Source organism: Odocoileus virginianus, chromosome 9 (assembly GCF_023699985.2).
Source record: "Odocoileus virginianus isolate 20LAN1187 ecotype Illinois chromosome 9, Ovbor_1.2, whole genome shotgun sequence".
In the NCBI taxonomy this organism is placed as follows: Eukaryota; Metazoa; Chordata; class Mammalia; order Artiodactyla; family Cervidae; genus Odocoileus; species Odocoileus virginianus.
In genome coordinates, this window is record NC_069682.1 from 55,909,226 (window position 1) to 55,930,260 (window position 21,035).

The 21,035-nt window shown below is 49.4% G+C and overlaps 2 protein-coding genes across 5 annotated transcripts in view; one reads left to right on the forward strand and one right to left on the reverse strand.

Annotated features, from left to right (window-relative positions):
• The window catches only part of FAM110A (family with sequence similarity 110 member A), a 96,697-nt gene that overhangs the window by 23,746 nt on the left and 51,916 nt on the right, over positions 1–21,035 (reverse strand). The window lies entirely within an intron of this gene.
• Positions 1–21,035, forward strand: part of ANGPT4 (angiopoietin 4) — a 48,527-nt gene that overhangs the window by 12,094 nt on the left and 15,398 nt on the right. For 3 of the 4 annotated variants that reach the window (XM_070472494.1, XM_070472493.1, XM_020900877.2), the window contains exons 2-3: positions 16,860–17,015; positions 18,541–18,662. In XM_070472494.1, the coding sequence (XP_070328595.1) occupies positions 16,860–17,015; positions 18,541–18,662 (278 nt within the window). Of the gene's footprint in view, positions 1–1,766; positions 3,356–16,859; positions 17,016–18,540; positions 18,663–21,035 lie in introns of those variants that run through there. The other variant, XM_070472495.1, reaches the window with a different exon arrangement.

The window sequence follows — 21,035 nt, forward strand, 5'->3', positions numbered from 1 at the left end:
AACTTCCAAACACGGTTATGCACCTTGCTTAATGCCATTATTGTTTGCCGGAATTGTCCCAGAGCAGGGGGTGGCAGGCACTTTCCTTCAAAAATAGGATACACAGGAGGGGGTCTTCCATACAAAATTTCAAAGGGGGTAAGGTTCAGCTTATATGGGGTGTTACGCGCCCGGAAGAGTGCGAAGGGAAGGAGGGTCACCCAGTCCCCGCCAGTCTCTATTGCCAACTTTGTCAGTGTTTCTTTTAGGGTCCGATTCATTCTCTCAACTTGTCCTGAGCTCTGGGGATTATATTCGCAATGTAACTTCCATTTCGTCCCCAGAGCTCGGGCCAGCCCTTGTACAATCTGGCTCACAAAGGCAGGTCCGTTATCAGAGCCCATAGTCACTGGCAGCCCGTACCTAGGCACTATTTCCTCTAAGATCTTTTTAGCAACCACTATGGCTGTCTCTCCCTTAGTGGGGAAAGCTTCCACCCACCCCGAGAAGGTATCTACCAGAACCAACAGATAGCGATACCCATACTTCCCTGGCCTTACCTCAGTAAAGTCTATCTCCCAGTGTTGCCCGGGCCCCTCCCCCCGGTACCTCACTCCTGAGTGTTGCTTCTTCTTTGTTCTCATTAACTGGCACGCTTTACAGGCTTGAATTATCTCTCGTACAGTTGCCTTTTGTCGGGGGAACCTCAGGCAGGCCGTCTGGAGAAGTGTCAGTCTTTTTCTCTCCCAAATGTGTGGTTGCGTGTAGGTGTTCACACAAAAGACGACCCAGGGTGGCAGGCAATATCAGGTTGCTGTCTTGGTCCCGGTACCATCCATCTTTCTCATCCTTCTGGAGGGTGGTGTCCTTAGTGATCCAGTCGAGATCAGGGTGGGAGTACTCGGGAATTGGTGGCAAGGCCCCCATACCGGGAGGGGGAAGTTCCACAGTCAATATGGGGGCGACGTAGTCTTGGCTGGCTGCCCTCCGAGCGGCCGCATCAGCCGCCCGATTACCTCTTGCCTTTGGGTCTTCCCCTTTTTGGTGCCCGGGAACATGCACTATAGCTACTGCTCGGGGCAATTGGACAGCTTCTAGGAGCCTGCGAATCTCAGGCAAATTCTTGACTTCTTTTCCCTCAGCTGTCCGAAATCCCCTTTCTTGATATATGGGGCCCTGGATGTGGACAGTGCTGAAGGCGTATCGACTGTCCGTGAAAATGGTGACTCTTTTCCCTTTCGCTCGCTCTAGAGCTTGTATTAGGGCAAGCAATTCGGCTTTCTGTGCAGAAGTATTTGGGGGGAGTGTTTCAGCCCATATCGTCTGCCCAGACTCATCAACTATGGCGGCCCCCGATTTTCTTTGCCCGTCTTTGACATAACTGCTCCCATCGGTGAACCATACCAGCTCACTGTTGCTTAGTGGCACATCAGTTAAGTCTTTTCATGCCGCCAGGGCCTCAGCCAGTATCTCACTACACTCATGGAGAGGGTGGCCTTTCTCTGGGTTAGGTAGGAGCGTGGCTGGATTCAGGAAGCAGGGGGTCTGAAAACGCACCCGTGGGGCATCGAGCAGCAGGGCCTGGTAATGTGTCAAGCGGGCGTTGGAGATCCACTTACCCGGCGGCTGCTTCAAAACCCCTTCGATGGCGTGGGGGGTGAAGACCGAGAGTTGTTGCCCATACGTCAACTTGTCGGCGTCGCTGACGAGGAGGGCAGTGGCTGCAATGATGCGAAGGCAAGGGGGCCACCCAGCGGCCACTGGATCTAATCGCTTCGACAGGTATGCTTCTGGAACTGTTTATGTGCCTGTGTCGTTGCACGGAAGTTTTCTTGCTGGGGGCGGGCACCCTAGGGGTTTCTGGCCCGTTCCGTGACCCCCTTATCCTTTCACGGGAGTCTTCAAGTGGCAGGCGCCCTAGCGGCTCTTAAGTGCCTGACCCGTGCCCACACCAAGAATTTCAGGCCACGTTCTCAGTTTGAGGTATTAAGGGGGAGCTTCACCCGGTCGGGCTCTAGTTACTTAGGCTCACTTTTGTTGGGCCTTCAGAGTCCACCAGAGTGTAGCCCTGGCCAGGACTCATCAATTGCCCCCACAATCGTTCGCCCGTTCACTGAAGCTCCCAAAGAGATTAGGAAATTGAGACCAGATCAGACAAAACGAAATAGCAAATGATACACCAAAAGAAGACAAGAAGCGAGACAATGCCGGCACTCACACAAACACGGAACAGCGTAGACAAACACACGGACAGACAATTGTCGGCCGACAACCAAGTGCTAGGTCTCTGGGGGGGTGCACTCCCCCGTAACAGACTCAACTTACCAAACAGTGTCCACTGGTCAACTGCCGCGGGATCAGGGGACGAAAGACCCCTTTCTCCGCAGAGCCGGTCGCCCTCCAGCGTTTTCGCTGGCCTTGGTCTCACACCGGCAGGAACGTTCCCTGCACCAGTTACCTCCCTGCTCTCCTAGCAGGCCCCGGTTTTACACTGGATTTCCCTGTACCAGTTACCTCCCTGCTCTCCTAGCAGGCCCCGGTTTTACACTGGATTTCCCTGTACCAGTTACCTCCCTGCTCTCCTAGCAGGCCCCGGTTTTACACTGGATTTCCCTGTACCAGTTACCTCCCTGCTCTCCTAGCAGGCCCCGGTTTTACACTGGATTTCCCTGACCTGACTGGGTACCGGTACCGTTCGGATTCTTCCTTCTGTCTCGGGAGGTTTCTCTCCTCGCCAAGGGATCCCGGACGAGCCCCCAAATGTTATGCCCGATGTCCGAATCCCCGAGCGGGAAGAGAGAAAGCTACCAAGAGACAATGCAAAACGCAAGAAGGAAGTTTATTGCTAGCTCGAGCTAGGGCCCCCGCTGTGTCCAACGCAGTGGCGCACAGGCTGAGAGCCCCGAGCCCGGTTTTCTACCCATATTTATAGAACATCCAATTTCAAACATAAGCTGGGGTCATTTAGCGAAGCGGATTGGTTACATGTTCGCGGGGGTCTTTTCATTGGTCAGACATTCGCGCGCGCGGGATCTTTCCGTAAACAAGTTCTGATTGGCTGTATCTGGGTGGCCTGATAGTCTCTGACTGGTTGTGTCTTGGTGACCTGATAGTCGCCTTAGTTGCCAGGGTGAGGGCCTGGTCTTCCTGCTTTTGCCTCTTATCATGGCGTTATTTGCTCTTCCTACACTGTGAATTCTGTGTAACTGATCCCTTACTCCAGGTCCCTCCCACATCCTGTATAAGTGGTCACACTGTCCATCTCTTTCTACAATTTGCTTTTGTTCGCTCAACCTTGTATCTGTGAGATTTATAGCTCCAAAAATGTGCGAAAAGCCTGAGTCTCAGGTTTTCCATCCGTGAACTGGGGACGATGGTAAGTACGTGCCTGAGTTTGCTGTCAGGCCCAAATAACCAGTGCCTGCTGAGGTCTGGGAGCGTGTCTGGCACCACATCTACTTGTAGGGAAATCAGAAATTCTGCTATCGCTTCTTCTGTCTTCTGGAGCCACTCCAAGAAGACTCCACACACTGTCTGTCTTCTGAAGCCACTCCAGCAACTCCACACACTGTACTGTCTCTGTGCCAGGCACTAGTATACATGTTTTACAAACATGACTCACTAAACCTCACGACATCCTGAAAGGTGAGGATTGTTATGATCTCCACTTATTGTGGGGAAACTGAGGCCCAGAGAGTTTATACATCTGGGAAGTGAGGGAGGTGGGCTTGAACCCAGGCAAGCCAGTTCCAGACCTCACAGTCTTAATCACTACACAGACTGCCTCTCCCTGCTGCCCATTTTACAGATGGGTACACTCCCCTAGGTGGGAGGAGTGACTTGACTACATTCACCCCGGGGTCATTGTCAGGGACAACTTTGCTTCTCCTCCCTAGTGCTGAGAGGACACACAGCACGTCAGGAAACTCATGAAAAAGCCATGTGTCTTTATAGTTAGGAAACTCTGGGGTTGTGTGCACGCACATGTGTGCACAGTTCTGAACTTAATTTGCCAGGTGCAGTGTTCATTCCTCCATGTGCTTAACCACCCCCTCTACTGATGTTAGGGCCTTCCAGGTGGCTCAGACAGTAAAGAATCCGCCTGCAATATGGGAGACCTGGGTTCTAACCCTGGGTTAGGAAGATCCCCTGGAGGAGGGCATAGCAATCCACTCCAGTATTCTTGCCTGGAGCATCCCATGGACAGAGGAGCCTGATGGGCTACAGTCCATGGGGTCGCAAAGATTCAGACATGACTGAGCAACTAAGCAGAAGCAGAAGCCATTGATGTTTACCGTGAGCTTACATGCTAGTCACTGTGCAGGTGATGAAAATTCAACAGTAAGCAAGGAAGACCTGGTCTTTTGCCCTCCAGGAGCAGCAGTAAAAACACTAACCTGGTAATTTCTCATGTGTACTGATCAACCATGATATTAATACATGCTGTGAAGAAGGGGCTCACCTGTTCTAGGAGTAAATAATAAGGGGCCCAACCTTGATGGAGGAATGGCTCCAGGAAGAAGAACAGAACTGGGAATCTAAAGAGTAGATTAGGAGTTCTTAGTCAAGAAAAAAAAGGGAAAAACATTTCAAGCACAGGGACCAGCAAGTGCAAAGGCCCTGAGGTGGAACAGAACAAAGGGATTTCAAGGAAGTAAAAAATGTTCACAGTAGCTGGAATGCAGAGTTAGGAGAATGTGGCCCAGGTGAGACCAACCTCCCCAGATCTTACCCTGCTCTTGAGGCTCTGGGGTGCTGGAAAATGACATGGCCACTTTTCTGTCCCACCCCCAGTGATGGGCAGTGGCTATGGACATCTGGACCTGCTCCTCTCCTCCTTGCCTGACCTTGGTTCTATCCCTGTCACCCTGTCTTCAGGGCCAGCCTCGCCCACCAGTGATGGGTGAGTAGAAAGAGCTTAGCCATTGGATTCAGTTCCTTACTTACCAGCTGTGGGTGATGCTTGGCCTCTCTGGGTCTCAGTTTAAATTCATTTGTCAAGAGGGGAGCAATCGCTCTTTTCCTCCAGGCTGCAGAGGAGGAAGACCAGACGAGGGCAGAGTTACCCACCAGATTTCCTCAGACAGGAAAGCCTGGTGCTACCTGGGAGAGATACTCCAGCAAGGCTTCCCTAAGTGAATCATTCCCAGAGAGCCTGGACTTGCCCCGGTGAGCTGTTTGTCCTTGGACAAGTTGCTTAACCTCTCTGTGCCTCATCTGTAAAATAGGTTGATAGTATCTCCTACCACAGAGGATGGCAACAGGGACTTAACACACATAGTGGCTAAAACAATGTCCAGCACATAATAAGCACTGAGTAGACATTTGCCTAGCAAAATGGACACACCATCCCACTCCAGATAAGGGCTGATACCCAAGTGGCAGGGAGGTAAGCAACTGCAAGAAAAGTCACCCTGTTGTTTAAACTCCTGGCTCCTACACTTGAGAGAGTAAGAAGGACTCATCTGCTGGGCCTCATTGTTGACAGTCCTCCTAAGATCAAGGTTTGGACATAGACAACCATAAAGGGACAGCTGAGGCCAAGGCCCCGGCTGCCCTGCCCCAGCTGACGAGAAGCAACCACATCCAGGCAGCAGAGGGGCCCACGTCAGCCGCTCTGCGAGGAGGGATCAGTGAGCCCCATTTTCTGATGAGGCCACTGAGGCCCAGAGAAGCTCCGTCACTGGTCCAGAAAGGACACGGCAAAGCAGTGATGGAACCAGAGCCTGACTCAGTGCCGTGCGCCAGGCCCACGCTAGACTCAACGCTGCAGCTGGAAGCTTGGCGAAGCCAGGCCTGTGCTGGGAATCCGGGAATTGCAACTTAAGCTAAGAGCTGAAAAGCGCATCCCTCCTCTACAGGCTGTTGGTGCATGACACTCTCCAGGCCTGGCTCCCTGCCCACTCACTCCACTAAGCCCTGACCCAGAAGGAAAGCAACAGGATCTTTTGCAGGGAGGAAAACAGCTGAGGAAGGCTGGGCCTGGCTGCTTGAAAAAAACAAGACAAATCCCCTCTGCCTTGAGCCCAGGGGTCAGGGCCTGTGTGAACCCAAGGGGATGGGAGGGGCTGGAGATGGGCAGAGGAGGGGCCAACTTTGGCCGTCAAGTCCACAGATACAAGGTTAGTTCCATTGGGAAAATGAAACTAGTTAGTTCCTTTGAGAAACTGTAGCCTAGAGGTGACAGGGTGGGATGTGATGTACCAGGCAAGGGGAGTGGGCCACCTGTGAGCGAGAGTGTCTGACTTCTATGACCTCTGCGAAAGCAGTACAGTACTTATCTAGCATGGCATAACAAGTCACCCTAAGGCATTCAGCAAGTTGGGCTTCCCTGGTGGCTTGGTAAACAATCTGCCCACAATGCAGGAGATCCAGGTTCAATCCCTGGGTTGGGAAGATCCCCTGGAGAAGGAAATGGCAACCCACTACAGTATTCATGCCTGGAGAATCCCATAGAGGAACCTGGTGGGCTACAGTCCCTGGGGTCGCAAAGAATCGGACACAACTAAACGACTAAGACTTTCACTTTCACACTTTCATTTAGCAAGTTAATTGAACCCACAAACATTTATTATCTCTCACAGTCAGGAATCGGGAGCAGCGTAATAAGGTAGTTCTGACTTGGGTCTTTTTTCTAGGCGGTTATACTCAAGTGTCAGCCAGGGCTGCAGTCATCTGAAGGCTCGACTGGGACTGGAGGATCAGCCACTAAGGTGGCCCCAGCACAGGGCTGGGAGGGCAGTGCCTGCCTGTGGTGGGAGGCCTCTGTTTCTCTCCAGATGGGTTCTCAGGGCTGCTTGAGGGTCCTCAGGACATGGTGGCCAGCTTCCTCCAGAGCAAGAGATTCAGGAGGGACAAAGCAGAAGCCACGATGTGATGATGTCAGTGCAGCTCACCATCATGTCTACAGTATCCTGTTGTTCACACTGGCCAGTCTGATGACACAGGGGCATGAGAACTGGGAGGGGAGGAGCTCACTGGGGCTGCCTTGGAGTCTGGAGGCCACAAGCAGCCCACTGAAGTGCTGACAGCCGTGGTCTTGGGAGCCCGAAGGCCTGGTCCCAAGCCAGCCTCTGCCACTCACAAGCTGTGAGACTTGGGCAACGGGCTCGTCATCTCTGTGCTCCTTTTCCTTGGCTGTGAAATGGGGGCGATGAGACAGCCAAGATCTAAACAGACCAAATAAGGCCCTCGGGGCCATGCCTGGCACCACCTCTGAAGCAGGAACAAGCCTCCTCTAGTCACTGCTCTCCCCCCAGTGCCCTGCATGGGTCCAGCGCTTCTGAATGAGTTTGCTCAACAGAAAAATGAGCCCCAAGACTGTCAGGTTTCTGGAACTTTCTCCTTCAGATGCCCCAAGCTGGCTCTCTCCCTTGCTCTGAGCCTCCCTCTTCTCCTCCCCCCTCCCTCCAGCTTCCCCTTTTCTTCCTGCCCTTGGACTAGTGGTCTCTCCCCCTTGGCCATGCCTCTCACAGGGATCCAGGGGGAGCTGGGGCTGAGTCAGAGTGTCCAAACTTATTTCTAGCACCCAGACTAATATTCCATGGAAATCTGCTGCCCTTTACATAAATGGACCCATATGTTTTTTTTTAACAAATAGTTACTGAGCCCCTCTTATTTGTTACTGAGTTGGTATAGCTACTGGCACTGCTTGAGGCACAGAGGGTGTAGACATGAACAGGGCACCCCTGTGCTCCTGCGGCTGACATTCCCGTGGTGGGAGAGAGGCAAATAGGAAGCAACTGCAGTGATTTCAGACACAAGACATGCTGTGACGAAAGCACAGTCATGGCAGCTGTAGTAAGGCTGGGGGTGCACTTACCTTTGATGGGGTGGCCATCAGAGGAGGTGACACTTGTGGGCAGACCTGAAAGTCAGAAGGGAGCTGACAGGAGAAGCTCTGGAAGCTCCTGCAGTTGGGGCACGTGGATGTGTGTTGGAGGATTTGAGTAGGTAACACCCTGGCTCTGTGACCAGGCGCCAGCATCCCTCTTCTAAACACAGTGTGAGAACCACAGACACAACCCTCTGCCCAGAGCAGTTCGTCCAAATCTCAAGTGTCCTTACCCTTTAAAGAGGCTGCTATGGTTTGAGGGATTTATCCCCAAGCAGCATTGCAGAGGGATTAGTGACAAGTGGGCAGGATGTTCCCAGCAGCCCTGATGTGATGGCAAATGCCTGGAAATGACCTGCAGACCCAGTGATAGGGGGCCAGAGGGGCAAACGATGGGGCACTTCAAACAGCAAGGCAAGTTCCTCTGGATGAACATAGAGCAATCTTCAAATTATATTAAGAAAAAAGATGCAAAAAAAGAAAAAAGATGCAGGGTATGGAGTAGTGAGCTGGCATTGTTTTAGACTAGAAGCAGGGGGATAGGAGCATATTCAATGCTGGTATATGCTTAGAGTTTCTCTCTTGCCCACTGGACCTGATCTCCTGGCCTTCTAAATCAGCAGACCTGGATATGAATCCAGCAGCTACCAACTTGATGGGTGACCTCCGGGAAGTGACTCTGCGTGTCTAAGCCTCCATTCGCTCGGGCCCTTTCTTTGAGGTCCATATCTTCCCTCTTCACTCCAACCCCACATAGTGGTACTGTTACCACCCCATCTATTAATGGCGAAATTGAGGCACAAAGGTGAAAAGTGGCAAGCCACGAGGCAGCTCAGGCTGGGGTTCCATGGTTTTATAAAAGCACTTCTCTCCTTTCCTGTTGTTCTGTTTGCCAGTGGCTATACCACAGATCTACATGGGGTAGTTTATTTCAGAGCTAATTCTTCCAGGAGGGGAGATGTCCAATCCATCCATTCATTCAGCTTAACAAATATTCATGGAACACCTAGAAACTACCAGACATCTTTCCAGGCACCAGAAGAATTGCTAGCAAAGGCCCTGTACCCGGAGTTAGTGGCCCACTGAGTGTCCACTTGTGCAGAGATGTGTGTGGGAGGGGTTTTCAGAGTCTCAGCCTTTCCCGTGCCCTGGGCCCCTCTGGCATCTGGTAAAGATCTACAGCCTCTCTCAGAAGAATGTCTTTAAACATATGTAATTATATGCTTCAGGATTTCCCTGGTTGTCCAGGTATTAAGAATCTGCCTGCCAATGCAGGGGACTTGGGTTTGAGCCCTGGGACTTGGGTTTGAGCCCTGGTTCAGGAAGATTCCACATGCCTTGGAGCAACTAAGCCCTTGTGCCATAACTACTGAAGCCTGTGCGCCCAGAGTCTGTGTTGCACAGGAGAAGCCACTGCAATGAGAAGCCCACACACCGCAACTAGAGAGTAGCCCCTACTCACTGCAACTAGAGAAAGCCCGCAAGCAGTAATGAAGATAGCGCAGCCAAAACAAAAAAAAATTAAGTGTGTATACGTAGATTTACAAAGGAAACAAATTGCCTTGAGATACAGATATCAAACATTTTTCAGAACAGATGTGTGATGAGAGAGTAACGCACACTACCGTGTGTAAAATAGATGGCTAGTGGGAAGCTGCTGCATAGCGCAGGGAGCTCAGCTCGGTGCTCTGTGACGACCTAAAGGAGTGGAATGCAGGGGGGGAAGGGAGAGTAAGGAGGGAAGGGATATATGTATACACAGAGCTGATCTACATTGTTGCACAGCAGAAATTAACACAACATTCTAAAGCAATTTTACTCCAATTAGCAACTAAATTAAAAGAAAAAAGAGCAGATGTGTGATACAGTCATATAGTACTTCTGTACTAGTCTATTAAATAACAAGACCTCTGGTGGATCTAGTACTTGCTGTCATTTTTTTTTTTTTTTTTTTTGGCTGTATTGGGTCTTGTGGCATGCAGGATCTTCATTGCAGCGTTTGGACTTCTCTAGTTGTGGTTCCAGAGCATGTGAGCTCAGAGGTTACACTGTGCAGGCTTAGTTGCCCCATGGCATGTGGGATCTGAGTTCCCTGACGAGAGATCGAATCCTCAACCCCTGTCTTAGAAGATGGATTCTTAACCACTGGACTGCCAGTAAGTCCCCCTTCCATCATTTTGAAGTTGTAATAAGTATAAACAGTATGTCGTAAATGTCCACAACCACTGGAGTGAGACACGGGATTATCTGTGATGTCTACTAGTGACAGTCACACGCACTACCACCGCTGCAGTAATTTGTGGCCTACATTCATCACTGTAGGAAAAGCTCCTTTCAGTTAGAGATTAGCAAAATAAAAAAAAAAACAAACTGAACAAAAACTATTTCCTATCCAAGTCCACAGATTCCCTGAATTCTAGTCACAGATCCCTCAGGGATCCAGGAATAGCTGTTAAGAACGCCTGGCTGACACACGGCTTTTCAATATTATAGTAATTATATCTGTACAGGCAGACCTTGAAAATATTGGGAGTTTGGTTCCAAACTGCTGAAAATAAGTGAATATTGCAATAAAGAAAATCACATGAATTTTTTAGTTTCCCAATGCATTGCAAAAGATTTTTTTACACTATATTGTAGTCCATTAAGTGTACAATAGCATTATGTCTTTTTTTTTAAGTACAGGGCTTAATTAAATATACTTCATTGCTAAAAAATGCCAACCAACATCTGAGCCTTCAGCGAGTCATAATCTTTCATAGTAATTACATCAAAGATGACTGATCACAGACCACTATAAAAATATAATAGTAATGAAAAAGAAATACTGTGAGAATTACCAAAATATGACACAGGGGCATGAAGTTAGTTAATGCTGTTGGGAAAATGGAACCAACAAACTTGCTTGGCATAGAGTTGCCACAAATCTTGAATTTGTTAAAAAAATTTTTTTAAAAAGGCAATATCTGCAAAGCATGATAAAATGAAGTATACCTGTATACAATCTCATTCTGTTTTTTTAGAATCCAAACAATTTAGAGATACAGAATATAAAAAACAAAAACAAAACTTTACCATCACCACCATTGTAATCGCCTTCCCTGAAGCAAAGCACCACAGTTACGAGTTTATGTCTCCTAGACTTATATCTGAGTACACATAAAAACACATCATCTGGGATTTCTTACACACAAATGGGTCCACACTGTAGGTAATGTTCTGTATCTTGCTTTTTTCCCTCAAGAGTGTATCTGGAACATCATCTCACATCTGCTCCTGATGAAGGCCGACCTCGTTCTTTTCGACAACAGCTTGGTAACCCTTGATACAGACTTACAGATACCAGAATTATTCCTGTGTCAGTTATGTAATCATGCTTTAGGCCCTTTAAATGGATCATGTCTGGAATCTTCCCTACCATCTGGAGATAGGAGCTACGATTACCTGCATTCTAGAGAAGTGGCCCAAAGAGGTAGAGGTCACATAGCCCAAGGTCACAGAGACTTTAAGCTAAGGAGCTGTGATTTAAACCCAGGCTCATCATATATAAGGCACTACTCTTTCTTCCTGCCTTGGCTTTTATCTGTAGTTGACAAAATGCATTTCCCAAATCTGAACCGTTTCTACAAAAGAGACAGGCAGGACATAGCTTTGTGATTGATCTTTTTGATTCTCTGCCACACCAGACACATTCCCACCTTAAGGCCTTTATACTTCCTTTCCCTCCTGGGATTCCCTTCCTCCTGACTTTCCCCCAGCTGGCTTCTTCACATAGGCTCAACTCAGATGGCCCCCTCTGCTGAGCATTTCCCCACCATTGTGGCTAAACATGCCCCTGACCCCACTCACTACCCTGTCTTGTTTTCTTTGTAACACTCATCACCACTGGAATTTAACTGATATAGTCAATGGAAGTGTTCTGGAATCATAAAGCTTGCCAGTTTTGTTCATTCCTTATTCTTGAGTACCTAATACAGGATCTAGCATATAATGGGTGCTCAAGAAATAATTTCTTAACTACATAAATGAAACTCAGAAGGTGAGGGGTTAATTTGAGGAAACACATTTATAACATACATTTCCCATGGACTGTATCCTTCCAGGCTCCTCTGTCCATGAGATTCTCCAGGCAAGAATACTGGAGTGGGTTGCCCTGCCCTTCTTCAGGAAATCTTTCCAACCCAGGGATTGAACCCATGTTTCCTGCATTGCAGGCAGATTCTTTACCATCTGAGCCACCAGGGAAGCCCATATTTATATATAACATATATTATAACATATATTTTATATGGGACATTTTATAGAACCTTGTGTTGGTGGATTTGTTTTATATTGAGATATAGTCCACATACAGTGAAATTCACCCTCTTAATGTACAGCTCTGAGTTTTGACAAATGTATATCGTCATGTAACCACCGTCACACAATACAAAATATTGCCAACACCCCCAAAAACTTCCCCTGTGTCCCTCTGCTGTGAATCCCCACCCCTGGGCCTCAGCCTCTAGCAACAAATGATTCTGACTTTTCCAGAAAGTCATATGAATGGAATCCTACAATCTGTGGCCTTTTAAGTCTGGCTTTTTTCAATGCAGTCTAATTGAAGTTGCCTCCATACTGTTGAATGCATCAGTAATTCATTCCTTTTTATTGCTGAGTAGAGTTTATTGGATGAGTGGGCCACAATTGCTTATCCATTTACCAGATGAAGTCTTTTTCATTTAGATAATGCAGGACAAAAAGCAGACTTCAGCAGATCTCCTTGGCCACTGAGACTCTCATGCCTCTTTGCTCAGCTGTATTCTATCCAGCGTCCCCTCCTTCCTCCCCCAGGCTCTGCCTATCAAAACTCTTTCCTTTCCTTCAAGGCCCTTTTCAAATTCTCCCTCGCACAAAAGAAGCAGGGTTTACTGTCCCTGTGTCACAGGTCGGTAAAGTGAAGCTCAGGGAAAGGCAGCCCTCAGCTGCTAGAGGCCCACGCTAGGGCGTAGCATAGCCAGAACCAGACTCAGGGCCAAGGGGAGAAGGGGGCAGCTCAAGGGCCAAAGATCAGCCTCTTTGCAGGCCAGGGGCAGTGGGTCGGCGGGGGCAGAGATGCAGGTCCCCTCTTTCCCATGTCAGCCCTTTTACCAGCAGGAGGGTGACAGAGAATGGGCAGGTCCAATCCTGAGTGGGGCTGGGGGGCCGGGGCAGGTCCCATCTGGGGTCTGCCCCTCCATGAGGACTTTTCCCTTCCCACCCTTCCAGCTGGTGCCTGAGCCCTGGGCTGGATCCAACCCCCACAAACAGGCTGACATTACTCATCAGAGCTGCAGGCTGGCTGAACTGGGGCCCTTTTGCCCAGATTACCATTCTAGAGCCCATGAGTGGGCATGGCAAGTTGGGTGATGAGCCCCAGCTGTGGGTGGCCTTCACCTCACCCGGCCATTTGCAGCCACAGAACAAATAGGGGACTAGTAAGAATGCTTAGGGGGTTCCCATTACTAGAGAGGACCCCAAGCTACCCTGAGGCCCCAGCCCTGCTGTGCAGACCTGAGGAGCCCCCTGGGCAGGGAGTCTTGGAACCCAGGCCATCAGTTGGTGACCTTGGACAAGTTTTCTGGGTCTCAGTTTGGGAACTTGGGCCTCTGGTCTGGGGTGGAGCTTATGGATACTTTTTCAGAATATTATTTTAAAAAATTTTATTTTATTTACGTAATTTTTTGGTTGCACTGTGTCTTCGTGGCTGCCTACAGGATTTTTTCTCTAGTTGTGGAGAGCAGGAGCTACTTTCTAGTTGCATATGTGGGCTTCTCATTGTGGTCATTTTTCTTGTTGCAGAGCATGGGCTCTAGGCGCACAGGCTTCAGTACTCGGAGCACGAGGGCTCCGTACTTGTGGCTTGTGGACCCTAGAGCTTGCAGGCTCAGTAGCTGGAGAACACGGGCTCAGTTGCTCTGCAGCATGTGGAATCTTCCCGGGCCAGGGATCGAACACACGTCCCCCTTACTGGCAGGCGGATTCTTATCCACTCTACCACCAGAGAAGTCCAGAATATTGCTTTCAAATGCATAAAATAAGAACACCTAGTGACATTGTGATTATAATGTGCTGTAGTTGTAACATGACCCAGTGGTGGGTTTGAGAATGTCCATTATTCTGAAGTCATGATCAGTATTTTTTGACACTCTAATATCTATGCTGTGATAGGAAATATTTGTGATTTCTGTTGGTAATGAATTTGCAGGATCAGCTAACAGTGTTACGATTTGGAATCTCTGCTCATAATTGAAAGTGAAAGCCGCTCAGTTGTGTCCAACTCTTTGCGACCCCATGGACTATACAGTCCTTGGAATTCTCCAGGCCAGAATACTAGAGTGGGTAGCCCTTTCCCTTCTCCAGGGAATCTTCCCAACCCAGGGATCGAACCCAGGTCTTCTGCATTGCAAGTGGATTCTTACCATATGAGCTACCAGGGAAACCCAAGAATACTGAAGTGAGTAGTCTACTCCTTCCCCAGCAGATCTTCTCAGTTCCTGGGGTCTCCTTCATTGTAGGCAGATTCTTTACCAACTGAGCTATGGGGAAGTCCAGTTGCAGGATCAGCTAACAGTGTTATGATTTGGGACCTTGGCTCATAATTGAAGGAAATGCCAAATTTTTATTACAGGTTAGTGAACAAAAAAGAAAAATGTAATTATTCTTTCACGCAAGTTCATGGACCCCCTGCATTCTCTTCATAGGCCCTGTGGTCCCCCATTAGGCACCTGTGACCTATAGAGAGAATGCCCAGGACTAGGGCATGAGAGCCCCCAAGAAACCTGAAAAAGGAATCAGATAGGGGATGATGGGAGGGGAGGGGGAAGGAATAGGAAGGGGAGAATGAAAACTAGGGGAGGGTATACCTGGGAAGTACTTCCAGAAAAAGAGAGTGGCCATATGGGTCACTACTGCTGAGACAGAGAGTAAGCTGAGGACAGAGAAGTGTCTGCTGACCACCCTTGTCAAAGACAGTTACAACAAGGTGTGTTAAATTGTCTCTCCAGGGCTGGGGACAGGTCAGGGGTGCACAGGATTCAACCATATGGGTTGTATTTTTTTTCTTGAGTGTAGTAAATACACAGATTTTATTATATTATTATTCATGCTGTGTGAATGTGTGTGTATGTGAAGAACACCATAATAATATTATTTTTTTTTAAAGGTAAGCATAGAGAGGAAAGAAAAAATGGAGACAATTTATTCAAGAAGTTATGTTGTTTGGGAGTGAGCAAAGAAATTGGAGGCACAGATAGAGGGGATCTGTGGAGTCAAGGATATTTTTTTTCTTTAATTTTTAGCTAAGGACCCTTGGACCCATTTGCCTGTTGCAGAGATCGGGGCCGGAGAGGAAAGAAGGGGTCAAAGGGACAAAGGCTTGAGAAGTTCAGACACACATATCTCCCTGGTCCTCAAGTCCCCGCTGTGACCTCTCCACTTGAGCGAACATCAGTTGGCTGAGTCTCTCCCCAGAATTTCTGATTCTGTAGGTCTGGATCTGGGACCTAGAAACTTGCATTTCTCACAAGCTCCCTGGTGATGCTTGCCCCAAGGACGCGCTTTAAGAAGCGAGGCTCTGATCGACACCCCTTGCGCCCCCTTCAGGATTTGACGTTGCACTACAACGAGCCACGCCCCTTAGAAAGCACGGAGGTGAGGGAGTTATGGGAGCAGACAGTTGAGATGGAAGAGAGGTGAAGAGACTAGGGAAGAAACAGCTGAAGCCTGACCCCCAGCCAGGGTCACCCCCTCTCCCTGGGAAGCACCAGCCTTCCCAGGGACCCTGGGAGCTGCCCTGTTGGACCTCCTGGAGGGCTGAGTGACAGGGGGTGAGAAGGAGCCAGAGCTGGGGGATGGAGATGGTGGCGAAAGGCCAGCAAATATGCCCAATGGAGAGGGAGTGGAGGAGGGGCACCGGCTTTCTGTCCTCAGGCACTGAGCCCTGAGAACACGCTGTTCACCTTTGCAATTTGACCTGGTCTCATGCCAGACCAGCTTCTCCTGCTCTTGGGAGAAAGAGCAGTCCTGTCAAAGAAATGAACATTAGCGTGTCAGATCCCAAGATATCTAAGCAGGGAGGACCCTTGGAGACTGGCCAGTTCATCTCCATTTCACAGACGGAGGGGGCCAGAAAATAAAAGTCTGGTTTGATGGATGGACTTGCAAACTCCAGTATAGGGAAAGATTCATCCCCTCTTCCCGCTGTTGGCTCAGTCCTAGGAAGCTGCGTCATGTGCATGACGTTGGGGACTATAATGACAATTGCTGCTTCCCCTCTTAGTGACTCATTGGACACATTTTTTTTTTTTGAACACCCACTATATGCTAAGCACTGTGCTAGATATGGAGATAAAGTTGAGAGCAAGACCAAGCTCCTGGCTTCATGGCATTGACATGTCAAGGGCAAGTTTTAAAAGGCAATAAACAAATAAATATGTAATACAAAGTTGGGGCATGATAAGGGGTTGGAAGAGAACTGAAATGACATGAGGGAGTGAGCCTTGTAGATGGTGTGGGGTGGTAGGATCCAGCGAGAGGGAATAGCATGTGCAAAGGCCCTGAGGCAGGTGCATGCTTGCTGTGTTGGAAGGGTGTCACAGAGGCAAGGTGTCTGGAGTGGAGTGAGGGAGACTAGGAGAGGAAACCACAGTGGTAGCAGGAGGCAGGTCATAAAAGCACCTGCAGTCAGGGAAGACTTTGGCTTTTCCTCCCTGACTTTTCCGTGGAAGACTTTGGTGAGATAGGAGCCCTAGGAGGGTCCTGAATGGAGGAGAAGTGTGATCTGACTTCAGTTTAACAGGATCCCTCTGGCTGCTGAGTGGAGAATGGGCTGTGTATGGGACAAGGATGGAGGCAGAGAGGTTGAGGAGAAAGCAACAAATAGAGTAAGCAAGACGTGATGGCAGCCTGACCTGGCATCAAGGCCTCTCCCAGTTGCTCTATGTCCTTCCAGGGGATATATGGAAGGGACAGGAAGCTTCCCCTAGCCCTTACCCATGACCCCAGCACACTGTCTGTCTCCTCACAGCTGGAAAGGTACATCCAGAAGAACCTGAGGTTGGAGCTGGCACAGGCTCAGCAGCACATGGTCCAGAACCAGACAGCCACCATGCTGGAGCTGGGCACCAGTCTCCTGACCCACACCACCGCCCAGACCAACAAGCTGACCAATGTGGAGGCTCAGGTACTACAGGGTGAGGGGGTGGTACTGGGGGCACCATGGCAGGCCAGGCTAGCTCATAACCCTAGTCATCTTGCTTTGACCCTTGTCCCTGGGGAAGGTCAGAGCCTCCTCTGACCTTGCAGCCCCTGATGACCCCATCACAGAACTGTCTCCCACCAGGCCGTGAGCCCAGAGCAGGATGAGGGGGGACGGTAGACACTGGGTTTGGCTCTTCTGCCTCTGTGATTCCAATGTCCGGCCTGAGCTGGGATTCAGCAGCACACACCTGCCCTCGGGGGCTCACAGCACTTCAGGAAAATGTGGATAACAAATTAGACCTATTTATTAGACCTAAGGGGGAACAACATCTCTAAAAGGGGAGGCCACAGGGAGCAGCAGAGAGGGAGGAAGGAAAGGGACAGGAATATAAGTGAGAAGGTGAGTAAATAATGGCTGAAAAGACAGCTAAGAAAGGACCACGTGTTTCTTAAACCTTACTATGTGCCACGCACTGTTGGAGATGCCTGGTTCTAGTTTACAGCAGTAAATAAAATAGGTATGCATCTGTACCCCTCTGGAGCTTCCTTCTAATGAGCACCAAGAAAACAAACAGGATAAATAACATGTGTATGAGACAGTGATAGTGCTAGGGAGAAAGTAGCAAGGACGAGATGACCGGTGGAGAGTGTGTGCCAGGACTGGCGAGAGGGACAAGTTGCAAGCTTAGACAATACAACCAGGAAGGCACTACTGGGAAGGTAGGGTTGGGGCCAGGCTTACTAGAACAGCATTCCCAACAGGGAGAGCAGTATGTGCAAAGGCCTGGAGGTGGAACAGATCTGGCAAGCTCCAGGAACATCAAGGAGGCCAGTATGGCTGGAGTGACCCAGGGAGACTGTTCAGCCAATGTCAGAGGTGATGGGGACAGATGGCATTACAGGGTTTTGCCGGCCCACGTGAGGTGGGAGCCACAGGAGGATTTTGAGCTGAGGGGCCGCATTTTAAAAGTCTACCCCAGACTACCAAGCAGACAGTGGCCTATAGAGGACAAGGTCAGGGACAGGGAGCCCTGTGAAGAGGCCAGCACAGGACACAGGGGGAGAGATGGAGGTCAGCACCAAGCGGGGCATGGAGGAGCAGGAGAGTGGTCATGTAACCATTTGGAAGGTGGAGCAAATATCTAATTCCTGATGGATTAGCTATTGGGGTGGGGGGGTCAAGGGTGACTCCTCCCACATACATGGCAGGAGGAATGGAACTGCCATGAACAGGGGTGGGGAAGAGAAAATTTAAGATAATTACAAGCCTAGTTAGGTGTCATGGTCCATGCACAGGTTGGGAAAGAATTTCCAGACACAAGGCAGAATGAAAGAAAGGACCACAATATTAGGGTCTATGAGTGAGTGAGTGAATGAAACACTGAGAGGGTGTAAATAGGTCAGCAAGTTTCTGGGATGGCAGGGCCTGAGGTCATGTGTGTGGCTGCTGGGCAGGGCTCCTGCAGGGCTTACAGAGCTCCCCATCCCCACCTCCCTTGTCGGGGCAGTTCCTGAACCAGACGTCACGGATGGAGATCCAGCTGCTGGAGACCTTGCTGTCCACCAACAAGCTGGAGAAGCAGCTGCTGCTGCAGGACCATGAGCTCCAGCGGCTGCAGGGCCACAGCAGGTGGGCACTGGCCCCCTGGCACGGGGCAGGGACCAGGGCTGAGCTCCAGGGCCGGGCTGGGACCCAGGTGGGCTGGGCATCCGGGGTGAGCACCAGAACCAGCCTGAGCTGGGCTCCACTGGGCGGCGAGGGGGCAAGATTAAAAGGTGGACTTGAGCTAGTGCCCAGGATGGGGGCTAGGGCCAGAGGTAGAGGCCTGAAGACCGGAGCGAGGGGCACTAGGGCTGGAGCTGGAGCTGGGACGTGGCCAGGGCTAGGGCAAGGCCTGAAACCAGGGTAGGAGAGAAGGCTAAAGTTGAGAGTGAAGGTCGACACTGGGGCTTGGCTGAGGCCTGGCCACTCTGTCCTGTGTGGGGATAGGAGACAGGCATTTTCCTGGGGCTCAGGACACTCTCTTCTTTCTCTTTCTCTCTCTCTCTTTCCTTCTTTCCTATCTTCCTTTATTTACTTTATAGATTTTAACAGCTTTCCTGAACTACCGTTTACATACCATACAATTCACCCTGTACACCTTAATTTGATCTACATATCTGGAAATAAATAATCTCACCTACCAACTCCTCTCCTTCCCAGAAACAACCACAGTGATATGTTTCTTATCTGTATTAGCAGAGAGTCTCAGCATTTATAAGCAAATAAACACAAAGGGAACACCCTTTAAATTACAAAGAGTCCTGGGGTACAGATAACGCAGAGACATGGACCTCTGAAGCTGATTTCATCTCAGTTTCAAGCTGAGTGGAGAAAAAACTGCCAAGCTCAGGCTGGTGGAGAAAGCAGAACCCACACAGGTAAGCAGTCACAGGCCCATGTACAGAAGGAGATGTTATCATTGCTCATATGCTGAGTCAAGATACGGACACAAGGATCCTCAAGCTCCCTGGGATCTGGGGACCATTAATGATAGTTTGTGTACCTCCTTATTCTTACTCCCCACCCCAAGGGAAGGGGGGAGCGCTGGGACACTACCCAGCACTCTGAACTGAATTAAAGCTCCTAGAAACCAGTAAGCCAGCAGTGGGTTTCCCTGGTGGCTCAAATAGTAGAGTTTGCCCACAATGCAGGAGACCAGGGTTCAATCCCTGGGTCGGGAAGATCCCCTGGAGAAGGAAATGGCAACCCACTTCAGTATTCTTGCCTGGAAAATTCCATGGATGGAGAAGCCTGACAGGCTACAGTCCATGGGGTCACGAAGAGTTGGACACGATTGAGCGACCGCCACACACAGAAACCAGTGAAGATGGAGGGTGTCATCAATACACGCTTGGCCCATGGAGACAGCTAAAATTCTAGAATCCAGGTGTGCCCACATCCTCTCTCTTTCTGAGGCATAATCTGGGGTCCAGGGAAATTCCTCCGGCCCTGGCTGGACTCATTTTCTTACTCTGGAGAATGGTTGGCATAGCCTTGTACATAAGAAAATATCTCCCTCCTGCCTCATCTCTCAGCTACCCACCCACTGGCAGCAGAAGCAAATATGTATGCATAGTCCCCTTTTTAACCCTTTTAAACCCAAGTGGAACAGGCTATTCTTTCGCATGATGGTATTTTCTTTTTTTTTTTTCCCAATTATCCTGGAGATGGTTCCATAACTACATGACACACTTGAGAATTCTTTTCTCCATCTGCATAATGTTCCACTGGACGCCTGTCCCCAGATATATTTCCCAGGGCCCAATTAGTGGATACTGAGGTTGTTCCAGTCTTTTATGATTCCAACACATGGTGCTATGAATGTCATTCCCATTCCTTATTGAACACACATGTGAACAAATCTGTAGGATAAAATGCCAGAAGTGCAAAAGCTGAGTCAAAAATTTCTTTCTTTTTAAAAAAACTCATTACAAAAATGCCTCATTCTTATTATATCCTCAGACAATAGACACTTGTACAAAATGAAAAGGAAGGTTGGCTCCCGCCACCCACCCCTTCCTTTTCATTTCCATCCGCTCAAACCGGCACCACAGAAGTACCAGCACTTAGTAGATTTTCTTTCACATTCTCTATAAACACAGGTCCCACCATGTCCTTCCATATGTCTATCCACGCCTCTTCCTATAAGCTCCCAAGTATCCCTCTACATTTACTTTAATACCTTTTTCTTCCCCTTTTAATTTCTCACATGCAGGGTTAGACTACAGGCAGTGATGTGCCACTCCGAGTCCCTGGCCTCTTTCCCCTTCTGCACAACTGTGCTTAGCCTCCTTGCTCTTCAGAACCGCTCCAGATCATTTCCAGGGAAACCAGAACAGAACAGCCTCAGCCACTCCTGGCTGTTGTGCATTTTGGCTGTTTTGTTTTTCCCTATTACAGCCAACTCCCCCAAAGGACATTCTTGCCCATGCCCCCCACAGGCTGTCTGCGGTGAGTGGA